This window comes from Carassius gibelio, chromosome A7 (assembly GCF_023724105.1).
Source record: "Carassius gibelio isolate Cgi1373 ecotype wild population from Czech Republic chromosome A7, carGib1.2-hapl.c, whole genome shotgun sequence".
Lineage (NCBI taxonomy): Eukaryota > Metazoa > Chordata > Actinopteri > Cypriniformes > Cyprinidae > Carassius > Carassius gibelio.
The window spans coordinates 36397958-36420349 of NC_068377.1; the positions used below are offsets into that span (position 1 = coordinate 36397958).

General features: G+C 34.9%; 3 protein-coding genes across 9 annotated transcripts in view; 1 reads left to right on the forward strand and 2 right to left on the reverse strand.

Moving 5' to 3' along the window:
- Positions 1-13849, reverse strand: part of LOC128017415 (H(+)/Cl(-) exchange transporter 3-like) — a 33867-nt gene extending 20018 nt beyond the window's left edge. For 3 of the 6 annotated variants that reach the window (XM_052602795.1, XM_052602796.1, XM_052602798.1), the window contains exons 1-4: positions 13681-13831; positions 8396-8571; positions 812-978; positions 137-236 (exon numbers count right to left, since the gene is read on the reverse strand). In XM_052602795.1, the coding sequence (XP_052458755.1) occupies positions 137-236; positions 812-978; positions 8396-8555 (427 nt within the window). In that variant the 5' untranslated portion in view covers positions 8556-8571; positions 13681-13831. Of the gene's footprint in view, positions 1-136; positions 237-811; positions 979-4224; positions 4618-8395; positions 8572-13680 lie in introns of those variants that run through there. The other 3 variants (XM_052602793.1, XM_052602794.1, XM_052602799.1) reach the window with 3 other exon arrangements.
- Positions 13850-14666: 817 nt separating this feature from the next.
- On the reverse strand, positions 14667-20024 carry nit1 (nitrilase 1). Of its 2 annotated transcripts, none has more exons than XM_052602824.1 (6): positions 19904-20024; positions 16819-17055; positions 16646-16749; positions 15525-15661; positions 15301-15426; positions 14667-15052 (listed from the first exon to the last, which is right to left on the reverse strand). In XM_052602824.1, exons 2-6 carry the CDS (start codon positions 17052-17054, stop codon positions 14792-14794), a joined length of 864 nt encoding a protein of 287 aa, XP_052458784.1. In that variant the 5' UTR covers position 17055; positions 19904-20024; the 3' UTR covers positions 14667-14791. The 2 variants fall into 2 exon arrangements, with proteins under 2 accessions (XP_052458784.1, XP_052458783.1); XM_052602823.1 differs by lacking the exon at positions 19904-20024 and adding an exon at positions 18193-18581.
- Positions 20023-22180, forward strand: LOC128017434 (prefoldin subunit 2). The gene is made up of 4 exons (XM_052602831.1): positions 20023-20344; positions 20907-20995; positions 21317-21440; positions 21520-22180. Exons 1-4 carry the CDS (start codon positions 20129-20131, stop codon positions 21706-21708), a joined length of 618 nt encoding a protein of 205 aa, XP_052458791.1. The 5' UTR covers positions 20023-20128; the 3' UTR covers positions 21709-22180.
- The last annotated feature ends 212 nt before the right edge of the window (positions 22181-22392 follow it).

The following is a 22392-nucleotide window of genomic DNA, read 5'->3' on the forward strand; positions in this document are numbered from 1 at the left end:
TGTTGCTTGTGTTTCCATTCGTGCAGAGTGTGTGTGTGTGAAACTACAGTGGGCGGATCTGATTGTGAAAGTGAGTCTGAAAGAAAAGCAGCTAGAGAGAAACCGTATATATGTGTGTGTGTGTGTGTGTGTTTACCTGATGCTAGTCCTGTTAGCGTGACCACGAGCCACCCAGACCAGGCGTCACACAGACTCTTGCTGAACTCCCAGGCTGATTCCTTCTTTTTACTGTTTATCTACACAGACGGAGAAAGCATGAGTAAAAAGAGACTTGCAGTTTCTATCTGACATCATCCCTGCAGCTGGTCAGTCTGAAAACCACAGTATCACTCTCAAGCAGGAAGTTCATCTGCCTAAATGCACACATAATAAATCGTGACTAAACTACAGTTTACTTTTTATTACTTTTATTATTTATTTGTTAGGTTTAATCCTATCTTTTGCATCCATTTAGTCTCTGCAAATAAATGCATAATGAAAAAATTAATAAAAATACATCATATATAGATTTAGCTTAAGTTTCCAAAAATAATCAACAACCAAAAATGTGAATAAATGCATGCAAGAGATGGAGTTCAAGTTTCCAAAAAGAAGTAAATATGGATTTCAATGTGGCAGAGCAAATATAATTGAGGAAACAGACAAAAACGGAGTAAAAGAATTATGTTTAATTGAATTATTGATGAAAAAGTAACAACAACAATAAATAAACAATTTAAAAGATTGAGTTCAAGATTCCATAAATGAATTAATGCATGAATTTTAAAAAATAATAGATAAACAAAATGTGATGGCATTCAAAGTCCGTTACCTTGCGGTGTCGCTCTCGGTCCTTGCACTTCTCTCGGACCCAGTCGATGGTGTGGAAGTCGTCGTAGGTTCCCACACCTGGAATGGGCTCCTCCAGCAGGTCCAGCAGGTGGGTGGAGCTACCGGCCCCGGCTCCGCCCCCTCCGTTAGACATGGCGTAGTTCGACCCTAAACAAACACACACACACACAGAGGAGTGAGGGAAAGAACCACTTTCAGACAAGCAGTGCTAGGTGTGAATCTTTGGGTCGATTCAGTTCATAGGTCTTTAATTCGATTCAGGAGCGATTTTCCCGAATTCAGAATGATTAAATTCAGTCAGATATGATGTCAATTAATGATCTGATTCAGTATTTTCAAAGGATTGTGCAAATGCTTCTCTAGATGTGTCTTTTACTTTTCATCACATCACTGTCTCACCAGTGGATGCTCTGCAGTGAATGGGTGCCGTCAGAATGAGAGTCCAAACAGCTGATAATAACATCATAATAATCCACACTGCACTTTAACTTCAAACTGTTGCCAAAAAAACAAGCCTATAATACTGCGTTCTCAAGAGAAAAAGTCGTCTCGTCTGAATCAGGAGAGAAATATGCCCCGAAAGGCTCTAAACAACTGAAACAATGAACTCGAACGGTTTGAGTTTAAAAACACCTTTTCACTTCACAAGACATTAGTGGTGTGGATTATTGTGATGTTTCTATCAGCTGTTTGGACTCTCATTCTGACGGCACCCATTCACTGCAGTGGATCCACTGGTGAGTGAGTGATGCAATGCTACATTTCTCCAAATCTGATGAAGAAACAAACTCATCTACATCTGCGACGACCTGAGGAAGAGCACATTTTCTTGTCTGAAGCAATGGATTCATGATTGAGAAATCCATGTTTTCAAGAAGCAGGATTTGTAATTGTTGCATCAAGAACAGGAGTGACTTGTTACACCCCTATTATGCAGCGTTTCTTAGATGCATTTAGTGAATAGAACAAACCCTTCTATAAATGAATCACTAAACTCTGAGGCACCAAAACTACTTGCAGCACCACAGCGGATAATCAGCAGCTAATCGTCTTTTCTTCAGATCTCGTGAGCTGAGAGACACGCACCGCTGCTAGAGCACAGCTTCACACGCTCGAGAAACACACGCTTGCACACACTTCCCTTTTCTAGAAAGCCTGCACCTCGCTGTGAGCAACCTAACCAATGAAAAGACAAACAACGTAAAGCCAGAAACGGCACAAGAAATGATACTGGTCTTAATATAAACACATGCATAATGAGGCAAGGACAAACACAGGCTGCGTTCAGCAGAGATCTACATTTAGACCAGCAGGAGATGAAGAGTGTGTGTGTGGCTACAGGTCAAAACCGCAAACAAACAAACAAAGCATGACTCAACTGCTTCAAAAAAAAGGCAAGAATTTTATTTTATAAACATTACTTATGTATAAGTATTTAATAGCAATTATCACATTCAATGATCAACAGCCAATGGCTATTCTTATTTTAATACTTAAAAAATATAAAAAATATTATTTATTAAGATCTTTATTGTTTTGTTTTAATATTCATTTATAGTTTTATTGTTATTTATTACATGTATTTATTTAATTAGAATTTCTATATTATTTATAACAGCTTAAAAGACATTAATATTTTAAATACTTTATTAAAATAAATACTACAGTACAAATAAGTATATTTTATATACTTAATTTATAATTATATACTTGTTAATTACATTTTTGATTATATAATTAGTACTCTTAATATTTAATAAGTACAAATAGTTTTAACAATAAATAATATTGTTAAATTAATAAACAGCTAATGTATTATTTTATTTAATACTTCATTAATATTCTATATTAATAATATATAAAATATTCTTATGTTTTGTTTTAATAGCATTAGCTTGTTTAACATTATTGTTATTTAATAAATGTATTATTTTTAAAATATTATTAATGTTTTTAATAATCAAAAGCTATTATCTAGTCATTTATTAATGTTAATAATATTTAATTAATATTCGGAAAACTTTGTTTTAATATTAATATATTGTTCTAATGATTAGCGCATGAATTATTAACCATTTTGTTTATGTAATTAGCATTAATGTTTTAATAAACAATAACCAATAGCTATTATGCAATACTTTATTAATATGAATAATGTTATGGAATATTTAACAACATTCTCATTGCTTCGTATTAATAGCTTGTTTTATTATTATTATTATTAACAGCATCTGTTAGAACTCATAGGAAAAGGTCCCAGTGAAACATGACGCCTGAAGATCATAAGCTATCAAAAACCCACTCGACGTCTACACAGAAGCAATATTAATGCACAGTGGAGATGCAGTTCATCTGAAGCACACGTCTCCCTCGGAGCGAAAGATGAGGATACGGCGATTAGATCACGCCTGTGCTGACTCACGCACACATCAAACCCTCGCTGAAGGAACAGAGAGACCCATGATCTGGAAAGAGCTTGTGCTTGTGTGAACGCCAATCTCATCCTTCACAACCCAAAACCCACATCTTTACAGCTGCTTTCCCCAAACTGCATGTGCTTCCTGTGCAGATCACCAGCGCAGAGAAGAAGAAAGAGACCAATGTCTTCTGTGAATGGAAAGCAAAGTGTAATCTTTCTCTTCCTAAATTTTACATGAAAGCAGAAAACATGGCCTTTGTGTAATAACAAAGATTCAAAATGTTTAGACCAATGAAACTCAATGGCTTTTCCACTGATTTGTGATTGCTGAATAATAACTTATTCAATTAATGATATAATTATCATTATAAATTACTTACATAATATTTATTATTATTATAAAATTATTTAGATGTACTTAAAGTCTATTAAAAATATGTATTATTATATAATTCTTTTATTTAACATCTATATACACATTTACTATTATTATTATTACAATTACTAATAGCAAACAAATCCCATTTGGGTAACAGTTTAGTAAGAAAAAGTGCTTAAAAAGGGTAATCTGATGCGATTTTATATTTTTTATGCGATATATATATTTGATTTTAGTTAATGTTTCTTTCATGCAACATTATCCTCAACAACAAAACTACACGACACACACAGTGTTCATTCTGTTCCTCAAACCCAAACACGTCAGCTGATTGTTAAATGATTTGCCTGATTATGAGCCACACATATGCGTGCACAAAACACGTCACAAGGAATCAAGAAAACACACATATTATTACTCCTGAAACACACACGCAGGATTAACACACTGCATGCAGCCATATGAATGTGTCTCACTGTGTGTTGTAAATGCAAAGCGTGTATGAAGACTGTGTCGCAGAAGAACACACACGGCAAACACACCCGAAGCGTCAGTGACATTGACAGAACCCGCGCGTGTGTGAATAACGCCGTACCTCTGAGCTCGTGCAGGGGGATCGCGTCCCCTCCGCCGTCATACGGGAGATACGGGTCGGCGGAGTCCTGCTCCTCCATACTGGTCCTGATCCGCGGGTCACAGGCGAGCGCGAGCGGCCATGATCGGATCAGCTGCGCTCGAGAACACCAGCGTCACTGCGTCGATGCGGCAGCCGATGACGTCAGCGCGTCCGGGACGCCTTTACACGTCGCGTTCTGCGCACTCCCCTTGGCCTGTCCCAAATAAGAGCACTTCATATGCACTTACGTACTATTCAGTCCACGAGACCGAGGGATGTCACATTTGTCATTTTAGCGTTCAGAAGTGCGCTTGCGAGCGCTCCCTTTGTGGACGTTATGTGCCAGCAGACTTCTACCCGACAGTCAAAGCGGCATTGCGTCACGAAAGTGTTGACTCCGAGGTAGACCTTTATTTTGAAAATGTTTTATTTTTTTGTTTGTTTTTTCACTGCATGTCATTCCATAAGGAATACTATTTGATTAATTTATTACTGTTGCTGGCAAAGTTTAGTATAAATACATAAATGCAAATACGGAAATTATAAACCATTGTTTCTTATTTTGAAATCAGAAATTAAGCAATACCTAACATCTATTTACAATCTGATAAACAAGAAACCTGTTAAGTGTATTAATGTAAACATTTCCATATTTTTTTTCCATTGTAATTTTGTATTTCTTTTTCTGTGTTAACCCCCGGCTATTGTAAAATGTTTGATTTGAGTGATTCAATAATAATTAAAAAAACACAAGGATTTAGGGTACTATTTGGGACAGCATCCATCCCCACACTCACTGTCTCTGCACTTCACTACTTCTATGATGTATTTTCCTGTATATGGCCCAAGTGTTCAAGAGAACGTGAAGACCACAAGTGTGTTAAACTCTTCATTACTGATGGGACACACTTATATGGTTGTAAAAATGCAAGTGTTTACATAGCTTTATTTCATTACTTTGCATTTTAAAATCAACTTCTAAATGTCTGTTCAGTAGTCCCTCTAACATGACAATTTTAATTTGTGGTGCTTCGAATTAAGTGATAAAAAGCAGCTCCAAATTTTGTACAAAATAAATATACTAATCCATGCAGCAATGAAACGTGTAACACTTTGTTTTACTGCCAAATGATATGTAATATCTAATTATTGTTAATATTTAACATACATTGGAAAGGTTTCTGTGACCTCTTTTGATCTTGGCAAAAAGTCTTGTGATTTATTTCCAGAACATGATGCATGATGGGATACACCAAGCCTTGAATACTGCTCTCCAGTTTTAGTTTTAGATTAAGTGTGTGTTAAGGGGACTGCACTTTGGTGTTTTTAAGATCTAGACTGTCTCGCACACTTACTTCCTGTCTCGTACACTCACTCTCAAGTAGACAAGACCACAAGTGTGGGTATTTGGACAAGGCAACGCTCACTACACGCTAAAATGATGTTAGGATGTCTTCAAATGTCATCCGTAAGAGAAAATAATACAGGCTTCTGAGATATCAGAGATCATTCAGCTTCACGAGATGTGAGAGCCGCTCACAAAACACTGTGTATAAAATAAACCATTTCAAACCATTCTGACCACAGCGTCTCCAGTCATTTCAATTTAATATTAAAAAAAATATTTTTAATAATGTTACTATACCACAAGTATTTACATAAATGTTATATATAATTTTATACACACACACACACACACACACACACACACACAATTATACAAAGTATTATATTATTTAATGTATGTTTTTATTAATATAATACATTTATCAATACAAGCATAAATATATATATATATATATATATATATATATATATATATATATGTGTGTGTGTGTGTGTGTGTGTGTGTGTGTGTGTGTGTGTGTGTGTGTGTGTGTGTGTGTGTGTGTGTGTTATACTTTAGCTATTATATAAATTACAATTATTTACATACAAACTTTATTTATTATTAATAATAATAATGATGATGATAATAATAATACTTTTTCATATTTATATACATATTACTTGAATAATTAAAATGATTATGAAATAATTTAATATATTTTGCTAGAAAAATAATATATGAATATTATAAAATACTTATATTCATTAAAAATGTTCTCTCTCTCTCGCTCTCTCTCACTCACTCACTCACTATATATATATATATATATATATATATATATATATATATATATATATATATATAGATATCTCAGGAAGGAACAGACGTTTCCTGCTGTGAACAGCTGAAGTAGACCATTAAATACACTCAGCAGCCACATCTGTTCACTGCCACCTGTTACACACACACACACACACAAGCACCTGGTGCCTTATTTCACTGCCCAACAAAGTAGACAGTCTCAAAATAATCTCACAGATTCACTCCAGTATCCAGGACAGAGCAAGAACCAGTAGCACACACTGAAGGTGACCAAACACACACCACGAAATCTCCATCTACCTTCAGCGGTGATCCTGCTGTTGCCAGGGAACCGCTCTGGACCGTGTGATCATGTGATCAGCCCTCGGCTTTCACTCTGGTGTTTAAATCAGAGCAGCAATCGTGGTCTCAGTCCGGTGGTGTCTTCAGCTTCATCAGCGACCCTCACACCAGAGACCCCGCACCCACAGACAGCACTTCACGCTCACAGGTTCCCATGTGTCCTTTCTCTCTTCTAAGTGGAGATGTATGTCACTCAGATGTTTCGGCGCTCTCTGTGTGCGTCTCAAACTTTCGCTCGCCTCAGGCCCGTGTCGGACGGGTAAGTTTCCAGAGAGTCTGACGGGGCAGAGATTGTTGCACGACACTGAAAGGCGACTCCTCGCCGCTGCACGGACACAAAGCTCTTGTTGTGTGGGATCCACGAGAGACTCATGAATAAATGAGCAGCCCGACTCAGATCTCACGCAACAGACGCAGCCTTGAGACCTGGGTTTAGGCATGTGTTCATCCCACGGTGATGATGATACTGACACACTTACAGAAGAAGCTCTGTGTGAAACCCAGCAGCTGTGCGTCAGAAGTGAACCACCGTCTGAACGAAATCAGGGCTCCAGACTACGAGCGAATGGAGGCACAAACATTGTTTCTGACCAACCATTTTTCTAGCACTTTACAGCTCTAAAAAGATCCAATTTGAATGTTATTTTTATAAGCTTTGTGGTAAAAACACTTGTGTAAAATTAGAAACACAGACGTCAGTGACCAGTGTAACCAGTAGATGGCAGCAGAGGAGCTCTCATTACCTCATTTACACTTTTAGCTTTATATTTTGATTTGATAAAAAGACTACCCAACCTTAAACCAGCTAAGACTAGACATCCAGCCTAGGCTGGTTTTAATTTTTTTTTCTTAGCTAAGTCAGCTGGTTTAAGCTGGCTGTTAGCTGTTTTTGCTAAATGAGCTGGACTTACATGGTTTTATTATTTTTTTATTTCTAAATCAGCTGGTTTTAATTAGTCTTTTAGCAGCTTTTTCACAGTTCCTGTTTTTATTTTTACTAAATCAGCTAGTTTTACATTTACAAAAATCTGAATAAATCTAAAAATAAATTTTGTATTGAAAAAAAAAAAGTATTTTATAAATATTATAAAATATTGACAAAGGAAAAATATTCATATAAAACATTATAATTATAATAATTTGATTCAATATGTATTCATATATTGAGTATGAATAAATACTGAATATAATAAATAATATTAATTTCTATGTTTACCTGCATTTTTCATTGTTAGTTCAAGTTAGCATATTGAATACTTAAAAAAATATTAATTTAAATAAATTCATTGTATTCAATGTATTATATATTACATAAATATTAATATTTACATACTTATACTTAAGTATATATATATATATATAAATATTTTTAATAATGTTTTTAAATATTTATGTAATTTTAAACATACATATTAAATATCATTATTAAAAATATATATATTTTTTTATTTCCTGCATGTCATGTGAGCATTAACTGACATCAAAGAGCAATAACAAAAAATTTAAATGTGCTGTTAAATTATTGAAATATCAAGGTCAAATCTTAGGAAGGACATCAAGGGGATATTTTCAGGCAGAGTTGTTAAGAAATGTGTATTAGTGCTAAAAGCAGCTCAGATGATGATTAGTCTGGTGTGTGAGGAGCACCCGCTGTACCTGGAGACGTGTCCCCGTCCAGCAGGCTGTCGTCTTCAGTGGTGTGGAAGTCCATGATGACCCCGGCTCCATCGAGGAGCTCCTCGTCGCTGCTGGCGCTGGTGATGCTGTTGTAGCTGTTCCTGCCCAAACCTCTGCTGAACAACTGCTCCGACTCCATCTAGCAGCACGACACGCTGAGAAGACAAACACAGACGCTCAGCCGACGTGATTCAGGAAACACAGCAGAACCAGGAGCCCAGACCCTCACAGACCCTCACAGATCCTCACAGGACCAGAACTGACACCGTCAACGAAAGAGAGGTCCATTTAATCATGCAAACAGATATATAACACTTCTTAATGTGTAACAAACGCTTCCTGAAACATTGTTTTGATGACAGCTGTGTTTAATACCAAGCTTTACTGTTGTAACAATCAACATATTTCAGCAAACATTTGTAACATGTTCATATTACAACGGGAAGCTTGTAAATATGAGTCACACGTGCAGACGGTCAGATACTCAGATTCAGGCAATGTTTTTATAACAATATTATTATCATCTAATAATCACAAAAATAATAACAAGAATAATTACTATATTCTTCTTATTATTATTAATAAATACATAAATTTTACTACTTGTGCTATGCAAGTTTGAATAATGATAGCAAAAATACTAATAACTATTAATAATATTAATAAAAGCATTAATGCATACATAATGTTTTACAGGTTTGAATAATAATCACTTATTATTGAATACATTTAAATATAAATTATTATTATTAGTAGTACATAATAAATTGTACTATTTTTCATGCAAGTTTGAATAATCATAAAAACAAAAATAATTTAAAAAAATATTATTAAATAATAGATAAATAAATGCAATACAGGTTTGCATGAAAACAACAAAAATTTGTATTTTGTTGTTGTTATTATTATTATTATTGTTGAATACATAGTTATTATAAAACATATATATTACAAATATATATAATACAAGTAATAATATAATATATATTATTATTAAATACACAAATAAATATTACTATTGTGTCACGTATGCCTGAATAATAACAATACAAGTGCTAGTAATAATAGATAAAACATCAAATGTATTGTCGTTAGGTTTCATCATTCAGTACAGTGTATGTAAACTCACCACAGTAAAGTTATACTCCTGTACGAGTGGAAAACACAGTATTTGACTTCAGACGCAGTACTCAACTGATAAGAGTCTTGGAAAAGAGAAAACAGACACCGAACAGAAGAAGCTGGAGTCTGTGTGAGTTTATTCTCCATAACGTCTCAAATCACATCATAACATCACGCCGTCCGCTTCATAACAACACACTGAGCTTCCCTCCTCTTCTATTTACTTCAAACCTCTCTCTCCTTCTCTCTCACTCTCTCTCTCTCCCCGTCTCTCTCTCTCTCTGAATCACGAGTCTTCATCACAAGCCTCCTCTGGACTCACATCAATAATAATAACAATAACAATAAAGGTGGAAATAATTACCCAGCTTCACAAAGCCAGCGTCTGATCGTGTTTAAAACTCCACTTGTGACCGAAAAAGTGACAGCATGATACGAGAAAAAATTATTATTAATATTGTTGTTGTTAATATAAACAATCAACAAATGAACTAATAATAAACTAAATAAAATAATTTCTAAAAACAAAATAAAATAAAAATAAAAAGCCTTACAGGTAAAATTAATTATTATTACTATATTATTGCTATTATTATAATTATCATTGTTTTTAGTCATGTAAAAAATGTATATATATTTAGTAAATTAATAGTAATAATAAATAATAAGTATTATTATTATTATCATCATTTTTTTATGTAATCAAACATTGATGTTGATCATTTGGATAATGATTATACAAATAATAATAATAATAATAATAATAATAATATGAATATGAATAATAAAATCATGAATAATTTTTCTGGTAAATAGTTTACATTCTAAATATAATTCTTGTGTAATAAATAATAATAATAATAATAATGCATTATTAAATAAATAAATATTTTATTTATCATACTGGTTTGAATAATAATAATTATAAATATTATTAATATCTTTTTTATGATTTTATATTATTAGATTTTTTTATGTTTTGAAAGAAGTCTTTTGCTAATTAATTCTGCATTTATTTAATACAAATACAGTAAAAATAGTACTTTTGTGAAATATTATTACAATTTAAAATATCTGATTTCTGTTTGAATATATATTAAACTGTAATTTATTCCTGTGATGCACAGCTGTATTTTCAGCATCACTGCTCCAGTCTTCAGAGTCACATGATCTTCAGAAATCAGTCTAAAGCTGCTCTGTAACTGAATGAAGAGGGAGAATCAGGTGATAGATGAATCTGTCAGGCAAATCATGAGACGTGAATCCTGCCGGTCTCTGACTCCAGACAAGAGACGCTCTGTCAAGAAACAAACTGTCTGGAGGACGGCCCGGGTTTAATCGAGTTGAAGCAAGAAATTCAATTGATTTACTTCAATCTGAGTGTTTTCTTTTATGCCCAGAAAGATCCAAGAACCTTTCTCACGGTTCAGGAGAGAGTCACAGAAAACAGACCTCATAACTTACAGATAATCATTTAAATGATTTCCTTTGACTTTTTATTAGATATTCTTTTCATATAATAATTCATTTAGATATTCATATACATACAGTTTTTTTTCTCCTCCTCTGCACTATATTTTAGATAGGCAGTGTGCTGGCCAGCCCTGTCGGGTCCTGCTCGTGTGTCGATCAGGTCATGACAGGGATGAGGTCATGAGCAATAGCCAAAAATACATTGTAGGGGTCAAAATGATCAATTTTTCTGATCTGACAAAAATCATCAGGATATTAAGTAAAGATCATGTTTCATGAAGATATTTAAGTTTCCTACCGTAAATATATCAAAACTTCATGTTTCAATTGTGTCGGTGCAGGAAGATGGTGAAAGAGTGAAAGAGGTGAAAGAGGAAGACGTCTGTATGAGCCGGTTTGACGATCAGACCAGACCCAGATGACTTTAAACCACTCAAATTAAACACAGTCTTAACACATTTGGCTCATTAATGCCAAAATATTAATGTGGCACCATTCAGTGGCTGAATTAATTTATGGGACACACGAATCCCAAAAATTAATCTTAAATAGAGTCCATTTGACAACAGCTATCATTGATTTACTATTGTAGTTTTAATGGTAAATTAAATGAATTATTCATTTACAAATGAAGTTTTAAGCAATGCACATTAGGTTTTGATATATTTAGGGTAGGGAATTTAATAAATATGTTAATGGAACATGATCTTTAATATCCTAATGATTTTTGGCATAATAGAAATATCTATATTTTGACCCGTACAATGTTTTTTTTGGCTATTGCTACAAATATCCCCCAGAGACTTCAGACTCCAGGGACACATATTTAATTTATATATATATATATATATATATATATATATATATATATATATATATATATATATATATATATATATATGTATATGTTATACAGATTTAATAGATTTTATTTATTAGTTCTACATTTACCTTCTTATTTTAGTATGTCAAGTTTTGATAATATTTAATTAATATTATTTGGAAAGTTCATTATTATTATTATTATTATTATTATTATTATTATTATTATTATTATTATTATTATTATCTACTCATTCCAGCACTGTATGTGTTTATTTACTTTTTTAATAAATATTTATTTTTACTTCACTCTTTTCCTAATATAATCAAATATTTTTTTTTTTTATTAGATTAAATTCTACCCTATAATTGTAATCTAAGTTTTGTTTGTTTTTAAATAAATATTTATCTATTTTTTTTTTCAATTACTCAGTTTTTCTCTCAATATTTTGGAAACCTCTGATTTAAATATGAACTACTATGAGAAGGTTCAATACTCGTTTATAGTAATATATGATACTATTCTGATTTTATTTGCACGTTCTGTTTTCACTTAATTTTTTTTTTACGTTTTATTAATTTATTTTTTGTTTCATTTATTAGACTTAAAACCAAAAAAGTCAGAATTTAGTTTTAATTTAATTTAATTCAAGATCGCAATTCTGTGAAAAAAAAGTCTGAATTATGGGATAAACATTTAAAATAACTTTTTGTATTAATTAGCGGAAACAGGCTTCCATATAAATTAAATTAAATTAAATTAAGCAGATGCTTTTATCCAAAGCGACTTACTTATTTTTTACCTAATGTTAAACACTTATTTCTGCAACTGATAAGAAAAAAAAAAAAAAAACACATCAAATATGAAGCGTCATGCAGTGGGGATTCTGGGGATGTCAATTTATGATTTTTCCCTAAATCATACAATGACATTTCCTTATTTCACTCCTCCAAACAATAGTCATTTTAACAGTATTTACATTTATTTAGTCTACTGTATATAGTATGGAAACTTACTGTTAACCAATTAACAGTTTTTACTGTAGCATTTTAACAGTCTTTTACGGTTAAACCACAGTCATGTTTCACAGTGTTGTGTGACAGACTGACAGACTTGTTGTGAAAGTTCACACATTCACCCTGTGACTCTTTACTGAAGACAGCAGCGCCTCAACATCAGTGACGAGCATGATAATGAACAGAGCTCCACTCACTACAGAATCTGTACACACACACGCACACACACTCACACACACACACACACACACACACACACACACACACAAAACAGACAGACACACACACACACACACACACACACACAACAGACAGACAGACAGACACACACACACACACACACACACACACACACACACACAATGTACAAAATTGTCCACAAAATGTGATTAAAGTTTTGTCATCATTTACTCACCCTCATGTTGTTCCAAACCTGTATGAGTTGCTTTCTTATTTCGAAAATAGAATGATAAAGATATTTATTTCCCTACTATGGAAGTCAATGGGAACCACCAACTGTTTGATCACCAGCAAACTCCAAAATATCTTTATCATTCTATGTTCTATGGCACACACACACACACACACACACACACACAAACCCACACACACACCTAAAAATACACATACACACGTTTATCTGAAGCTCATCTTGCCTGAATATGTGCACGTGCATCTCAGTCGTCTGATGTCTCTCTATCATGTGTTGTTAATAAACAGTGTTTAACACACACTCGTGCACGAGATCATCTGTGAAGCGACACTTGATGTTATCACCGATGAAATGAACCGACAGGTGCTTCTGAACCGCGCGGAGGCGAGCGTCTTACCTCTGCGATGCGTGGAGACGAGCTCTGAAGACGCAGATCATCCCAGCAGCACGAATCAAACACGCAACGACATCCTCCTCTCGAGAACCGGTGGTCGCGCTGCTTGTTTTGGCCCGTTCCCGTGACGGTGACGTTCACTTCCGGTGACCCCTCCGCCTCCTCCGTCATCAAAGAGAAACCAGATTCATAATACATAAAATAAAAAAAACTCATAATCTAATTTAAAACATATTCTCATAATGCTAAATTAAATAATAAAGCAATTAATAATAATAAAAAACAATAAATGTTCATTAGAATAATGATGGAGCAAAAAAGTTAACTGCATAATATGTTGACGTTGTTTGTGTTATTTTGGTACTATATATAGTATTGTGATGCTATGAATAATTTAATATTAAATTACAGCAAAAATTTAAATGAATGCAAACAATAGAGCAATAAAAGACTTATGTAACAGGAACGGTTGAAACGTAATAAAAAATAATACTGAAAAATAATAAATCTTTACAAAATAAAGCATACTGCATTGAATAATTAATATTTGATAATATATAAATTATAATTTATTTTTATATTTTAATTTTACATAAATGTGTAATTTCTATATAAAATCTAATTAATAATGCTGTAAAGGATTAATCGCATTAAAAACTGTGTATATTTATTATGTATATGGTATATTAGTACATAAAAATGTATATTAAATATATAAATATAACAATATGAATATATAAATGAATAAACATACATAACTTAAAATAATATACTGTATGTGTGTATTTATACATACATAATATACACATGTATAATGTAAAGAAAAACTTCAATTTAATTGACAGCACTAATAATTACATGAAAAAAAGTGACAAAAAATGTAAACAATGGAGCAATAAGGAGGGTTTTAAATAATAATAATAAAACAAAATTATCATTAAAAAGAACGGAATATTATAAAGTAAATGACACCAGACCAGTCAAGGCACTTCTGATCCAACTTCAAATTTAATAAGCATCAGTTCAGAGTCATTGATTAAACACACAGTAGTTCACCAGTGCATATTATTTAACACAAACACATCTGTGTTGTTTAAAGGTGTGCTGTAATCACTCAGTCCAGGCTGCAGTAGAAGTCCTGGTCTCGGCGGTGCTGCTGCACTGGCATGTCCCTCCGGACGTCCCGTAGTCTCTGCAGGTCAATCTGCACCAGTGTTAAAGCCTCATCTGACCCCCCACAGTCCCCGGTCACCTCACCCCACGGGTCCACGGCCAGCGCGTGTCCGAACGACGTCCGCTTCGGGTGATGAGCTCCCACCTGCGCCGCCGCCAGCACGAAACACTGCGTCTCGATCGCCCGCGCCCGCAGGAGCACCTGTCAGGGGGACATCCGCTTCACACTCAGCCTGACATCACTGATGGTCAATGTCTTACTAAATATCAGTTTTGCTTTCGACAACCATTTGCAAGGTCTTGAATCATCCATTAAACGCCAGAAAAACATGATTTCTGAGCCTGATTACAACCATTTGTACCAAACTGTTAACTTAGCATCATCAAATCATCATCAGTGATAGGCCTTTTTATGCAATACAACGTTTTGGTTTAATGGCATGTTTTCACCTCCCAGTGTGCCGTTCCTGTGGCCACGGTGAAGGCTGATGGGTAAGTGAGGATCTCTGCTCCGTGTCTCCGCAGCGCTGATGAAAGCTCAGGAAAACGCAGATCATAGCAGACGCCAAGACCGACCTGCGACGAACACAACACCATGACAGCACTACAGCACACCTTCAGATAGAGACCGAGAGTCCTACGGCTGCTTGTGGGGTTGTTCTGGGCTCAAGCACCTTTCCGATGGGCGTCTGGACGGGAGACACCAGTCGAGGTCCGGGGACGGTGAAAGCACTTTCCTTCAGAGACACTCCTTTACTCGTCAACTCCACATCGAACAGATGAGCCTTCCTGTAGACGGACACCAGCTCCCCTGAACACACACAACATGCTACTGCTGACTGTGGCAGAAAACCATCTCCATGAATTTTGTCAATATTTTCATGACAATTAATGCATTTTCTTATGGTAATAATATAAGTTTCTTGTATAAACATTGATCTTGCTATGAAAACTGCTATTGATGCTGATAAAAACCGTAAATAAAAATTCTAAAATATTATTTGACTTACTGAAATATTGTAATTATATCCAACTTAAATACAATAAATATCTAATATGAGTATTTCTTATCTTTAAACATGACAGGATGTTGAGTCTTTAATTCACACTGGGTTTATTTATTTAAAAATCAATGCATTACGATATTTTTAAAACATTTATATAATAATAATATCATAGTAATTAATCACTTTTAATAATCTGAGAATTATGAAAATGAAAGGCCTATGCCAGGACGATTTTTTAAAACATTTTATTTCTGTGTAACAATATTTTCCCGACAATTAAGTACACTAAAAAAGCTTAAATTACAGTTACTGTATTTTATTTTTAAATATGGATGGAAATAATTAAACAAACAAAAAATTAATCATTACCATAATGCAGAAAATATAAACCATAACTTAAATTATGTTAAATTTAAATAACATTGTAGCATTTTCTGATTTTAATTATATAAAAAAACTTGTATTTTCAGACAAATATTGTACATTTCATACAAAATATATATTTTAAATAATCATATTAGAGTAGTTTTATAACTATTTAATAGTGTAAATATTTCATACATACATATATATATATATATATATATATATATATATATATATATATATATATATATTTTATTATATAAATTATTAAATAAATATGATTATTATTTAGTAATTAAATATAAAAGAAATAATGCATTACAGTAATAAATCACCTCATTTATCAACAGAAAATGCCAAACGTGCAATGCACAGCTCCAAAACTGTGATGCACCCAAAGCACCAGACATGAGACGACGTACCTTGTCCATTGATGATAACATGGCTGTTATAAATGCGCCGGTCCGTTTTCCAGTCGTTTCCTCTCTCATGAAAGCCACCCAGAGACAGCCACACGTCCAGCTTCCTGAAACACACACAGACATCTCCTCAGCCTCAGCTGCGGTCGGTCGAGTATCTCTGCTCCGTGTCGTACCTGGCCAGGTGTGAGTAACGGCTGATGAGGTCACCGTCCAGACTCTCAGACAGCTGCAGCGTCTCCTCGCGGTTAGAGCCGATGTAATCGAAGCCCTCTGGCAAGAACACCATACAGGCCCCGCCCTCTTTGGCCTGCTCCACCAATCGCGTGCAAGTGCTAAAGTTGGCCTCTTTGTCAGGGGTGGAAGTCATCTGACAAACAGCCGCCACAGGAAGTGATGACGATGACGACATCCTGACAAAACAAATGAAGAATGTGCCTGTGTTTCTATGAGCATCTCCTGAGGACTTCGTTTCAGGTGCATTTCATTTGAGAAAACCAGCCTCGGATAGAAACTCAAAGCTCTTCACCACAACCCGCCAAAATAAGAGTTTGTTTTAACAGTTTAATTACAACAGCGCAACAGAATCTACATCTCAAAGTAATAATAATAAGTATTATTATTATTATTATACAGTTTGTTAAAACAAACAGAAACTCAAAGCTCTTCATTACAAACCCACTCAAAATATCAGTTTGATTTAACTTGAAGAAATTATTATATAAAAATATATTACTTTTGTAGAGTCGGAAGTACATCTCAGCGTAATAATAACATTTATTAAATATTATTATTTTTAACTATTTAAAAACATTTACAATTGTTTTTCTTGTTTTGTTTTTTAAGAATTTCACAATTTCTAAATTATTCAGCACTGTATTTGCCAAAAAGTAAAAGGCCTTGATCAAAAAAAATTATAATAATAGTAAAGTCAATTAAATTAAATTTATGCATTTAGCAGACGCTTTTATCCAAAGCGACTTACATTGAATTCAAGATAACAATTTTCTCCTAACATGTGTTCCCTGGGATTTAAAAGATTAATTAAATTGTTAAAGTTTAATGCATTGCTTTTTGTACCAATACTTTTGATCATATATTTATTTTTATTTGTAAAACACAGAATTCAGAAATATATATTGATAAATAAATAAATTGGGCATAATCTGAAGTTCCACGAAATCTCAAATTAAAGAATAATAATAAAAAAAAATAAAAAAAAATTAAATATAGTACATGCATTTCATTAAAGCAAAATAATAATAATAATAATAATGTCTTCAGTCTGTTTTGACTGCTGAGGATCACAAGTGTGACCCTTAGTTTCACTGGACATTAATGAAAACTGCACTGCAAAGTGACCAGACAAGTCATAGCTGTCCATTTATATTGCAATAACAACAAATGAAGTTAAAGCATGTATTTCCTGACACTTCTGTGATCAGAAGCTCGTGCGCATCTAAAACACAACAAAGAGGCTCTGATATTAACATGCGAGAGCATGAGAAGTGTTGCATTGCTGAAACAAAACAACATGCATTAACTCTTGCCTGCTCTGTCCTCGCACTGCCTTCGATCTCCAAGCCGACAGACCCACAGCAGCTGAAGGCCCTCGATGTCTCAGAGCAGCGAACAGACGCATCAACACACTGTCAAACTCAGTTTATTACCTTTCTTTTACTGTGTAAGTTAATCACTCGCTCACACTGAACTTTGAGCCCATTTCAGCCACAATAACTAACTAACCGCATTTAAAAAAACACGACGGCACTGGATTGAGCGTATTCTACTCTCAGAATACGAGTGTGAGTTAAAGGACAACCCCGTCGTTTTATGTTAAATTACAGTTTATATTTGGCTAAATACTTATTCTTTTACTGTCTATGCTAAATAAGCGTGCGATCATAATACTTCCGTGTGGGCGGGGCTTAGATGTCAGAACGCTGCTTCTGATTGGACAGTAGTTTCTTCTTTCTTCTTCTTTAGTTTTTTTTTATGGCGGTTGGCAAACCAACTTAACGGTGCATTACCGCCACCGACTGGGCTGGAGTGTGAATCAGGAGATATTGGATCTTAAAAAAAAATATAAAATAATAATAATAGTAATAATTAAATCCTACTGGCTAAGTCGGTGTCTCTAAGAAACTTAAAAACAAATTGATGAATGTTACTGGATGCTTTCCCTAATAAACCTTGCATTGTAAAACTATTCTGATTGACACTTCTGAGAGACTGAAAAAGCTGGTTTCTTTCTTGGCTATACTTTGTGCACTGAAATAAAATATGTTCTACAGTTTCTAAATGACTGCAATATTGGCAGTTCCCTGTTGGATGTTTCCCTATTATCTTCAATGAAGAATTGAGCCCAGTGTGTCCTATTCTTAACCATGTAATTATACTTTCTTGTCTTCTACTCCTACACTCTGTCCTTCCTATATCCACTTCTGACTGTATATTATATAAATGCCTTCCTTTATCTTCATCCACCCAATACTCCTGCCATTTTGATCTTGCATATGCTTTAATGAATGTTTTAGCTTCAGATTTACTATATGGAACTTGTAATATTCTATTGTGTTTCAGTGTTTGTTTTGCAAGTTTATCAACCTCCTCATTCCCTTTCACTCCAACATGTGCAGGTACCCAGAGAAACCTGATTTTTAAATCCTTTGCATTTAACTTATGCAAAACCATAAAAATGTTATGAATTATATCATCTCTTATAGATTTCCCATTTTTTATGCTTTCTAAAGCTGAATAACTATCAGATATAATCACTGAGTTATTTAACTCATTTCCCTCTACCCATTCCAAGGCCAACAAAATTGCAACCAGCTCTGTTGTGTATACTGATAAATTATCTGTATTCTTGTGAATGTGTCTTTAGGGAAATGCATATCCAGATAATATTTAACAATATCCCTCACTGCTACTTCCTTTGACTTACTTTTTATTTTCTTATGAATGCCTAAATCTACATCTGGTATAGGGAAAAACCATGGTGGAATAGGAGGGACTGAAACCGTTGAACAGTACTGTAATTTATGTAACCCAATATTCTCAGCTTTCGCATCGCCAATCCACCCAAAACTTTTGTAATCGGACTTTCCATGTTCCCAGCAATCTTTTAAGATAGCTTTAGCTGGGTGGCTATCAACTTGTCCCTTCACATTAATCCAGTATGCTAACATCAGTTGTATCCTTCTGATCCTCAAAGGCTGGACAGTAGTTTAGGCCTAAATAATACTTTTATTTACGTACCTTGCATTTTCTTTTTTTTTCCTTTTTTTTATCACCAGTATCGGTATGCAAATCTATTTAATTCAGAATTATTTAGGTTTAAATTATCACAATTGAGGAAAAAGCCCTGAGAGCGCGCTGTGACGTATTACGTGTTACTTTTCTCAGCGCAGAGCACAAAGGATCAATCACACACATAATATATATGTGTGTGTGTGTGTGTGTGTGATTGATATTACACTAATAATGTGGCAGGTGAATATGGGAGTGTGTGGTTTAAAAAAACGAGTAAAGCGCCTTAGCGAGCAGTATTTTCAGTCAGGAATGTTCGAGGTCAGTCCCTCTTGTGACCGTTGGGGTCCTGACTCGTGCGGTGCGGTGCAGTTCATCATGGCGGCGAACAGCAGCAACAACACGAGCGGTAAAAGCGGCGGAAAGCAGCCCACGCCGTCCGCCGAGCAGGTAACGGCGCATCGTGTTTATTACAGTAGCGCGCGAACACTTCATCTACGCGGCGCGACAGAACCAGAGCGCGCCTGCTATAAACAACAGAGCCGCGAGCGTCCGACGCTCCTCGGTGTATTAATCACAATGGTCTCGTTGTGAAGCGCGTTCGTGGGGTGTGACGCGCGTGTAGTGACTGAGACGCGCTTGTGCTGGTTTATAACACTGCAAACCTCAGACATCTGCTGCACGAGAGATAAAAGACTGAGTGATTTTGTATAAATCTAGGTCTCCATCCGTTATAAACTAGTACATGCCTCCTGCCTCCATAAGGACAGAACAGCGTCTGCGCGTCTGTCGCTATTTCTGTCCTTCAACACACACACACACAAACATATATTTTTATTATTATTATTATTTTATGAATATTGTGATGTTATATAAAATATATATAACATTTATAATTATTATAATTACCTATACAAACTTGAACCTGATCATCTTACTATTATTTTTTAATTGTATTATTTTACAACTTACTACAGTATTAATATGCATGTGTTATTGGTGTGTGAATCAGGTGGTGGCTAATTTCCAGCGGATGCGACAGGAGCAGCGCGGTATGGCCTCTAAGGCTGCAGAGCTGGAGATGGAGATCAATGAACACAGGTGTGTTTGATAGAAGTGATGTGCTGTCAAACCTTTCCTTCCCACAGTGGATGGGTGCCGTCAGTATGAGAATCCAAACAGCTGATAGAAACATCACAGTAATCCACAACACTCCAGTCCATCAGTTAACTGCCACCCGGCCCCTCGGTGGGACACCTAAGTTTACTTCACTATATTATATCATTAACTGATGGACTGGAGTGGTGTGGATTATTGTGATGTCTTTATCAGCTGTTTAGACTCTCATTCTGACGGCACCCATTCACTGCAGAGAATCCATTAGTGAGCAGTGGGTGTAATGCTATCACTTCCTCCTCACAGCCTCGTCATTGAGACGCTAAAGGAGGTCGATCCGTCGCGGAAGTGCTTTCGTTTAGTTGGCGGTGTGCTGGTGGAGAGGACCGTCAAAGAAGTTATGCCCGCGCTGGAAAACAATAAAGAACAGGTATGACTCTGCCGCTGGACTCACAAACGTTTGCTCGTCATAAACGACGCGTGATTTTCACTTCTCTCTCTCCAATCAGATTACGAAGATCGTGGACTCGCTTAACTCTCAGATGCAGGCGAAAGGGCGGGAGCTGACGGAGTACCGCGAGCGCTACAACATCCGGTTAGTCGGAGAGGACGACAAACAGGGCAAAGCGGACGCAGGTCAAGCCAAAGACAGCGAAGGAGGAGGCTCTAAAGGAGGCGCCGGGGTGCTCGTCTCCTAGTGGACTACTCTTAGAGGGGTAGAAATCACTGGGGGTTTAATATTTGCGGAGAGACTGAGTTGGCATGTTTCTATTAAGTCTAACAGATGCCAGTCACAAAACACGAAAGAGAGTTAAAGTCTCGGTTTTCATGCACGTTTTTTTTGTACATCCTTAATATTAAAACACAACTTCACAAAATGAACTTCAACTTCCATCCTTTCCTTTTCAGTCCAGGTTTGTTACAAATAAATAGTCAGTAAACATGTTTCATGTCTAAACGGACGGCATAAATCCATAATGTCAAATAGTTTTTGAGGCTTGACTTTCACTTTCGTAATATTTGGTGCAGAGTGAACGATATTTCTCATATGGTGAGCCTCCATCATTCATTATGTCACTGTTGTACACCTGCGGACGAAGCCTTTTTATGTTTGGTTTGTTTTTGTGGTTGTTTTGGTTATTGAATTAAAAAATACAGAATTGCACGAGATCTGGTCTGAGTGTTGCGTGTTTTTTTTCATCACTACAATCACACTTGTTGGAGCAAAAAAATAAAAAGGGCATGCATGTTGCTGTTTACCACCAGTAATCTGTAAAATAAATCTATTTATATACCAATTTAAATGCGTTTTTATTATTATTAGTATTTATTTTTATAGAGCTACTAATAATATTCTTTTGCAATTATACAAATTGGCTGTT

Excerpts from the sequence above, each read along its gene's own strand:
- nit1 (XM_052602823.1), bottom strand. The coding sequence starts at position 18,284 with ATGCGTCTGTTCGCTGCTCTGAGACATCGAGGGCCTTCAGCTGCTGTG. Across the intron at positions 15,662-16,645 it reads TGTTATCATCAATGGACAAG|GGGAGCTGGTGTCCGTCTAC; the intron begins GTACGTCGTCTC and ends GTGTGTGTTCAG. Across the intron at positions 15,053-15,300 it reads CAGGAACGGCACACTGGGAG|GTGCTCCTGCGGGCGCGGGC; the intron begins GTGAAAACATGC and ends TCCCCCTGACAG.
- LOC128017434 (XM_052602831.1), top strand. The coding sequence starts at position 20,129 with ATGTGGCAGGTGAATATGGGAGTGTGTGGTTTAAAAAAACGAGTAAAG. Across the intron at positions 20,345-20,906 it reads CCACGCCGTCCGCCGAGCAG|GTGGTGGCTAATTTCCAGCG; the intron begins GTAACGGCGCAT and ends TGTGTGAATCAG. Across the intron at positions 21,441-21,519 it reads TGGAAAACAATAAAGAACAG|ATTACGAAGATCGTGGACTC; the intron begins GTATGACTCTGC and ends CTCTCCAATCAG.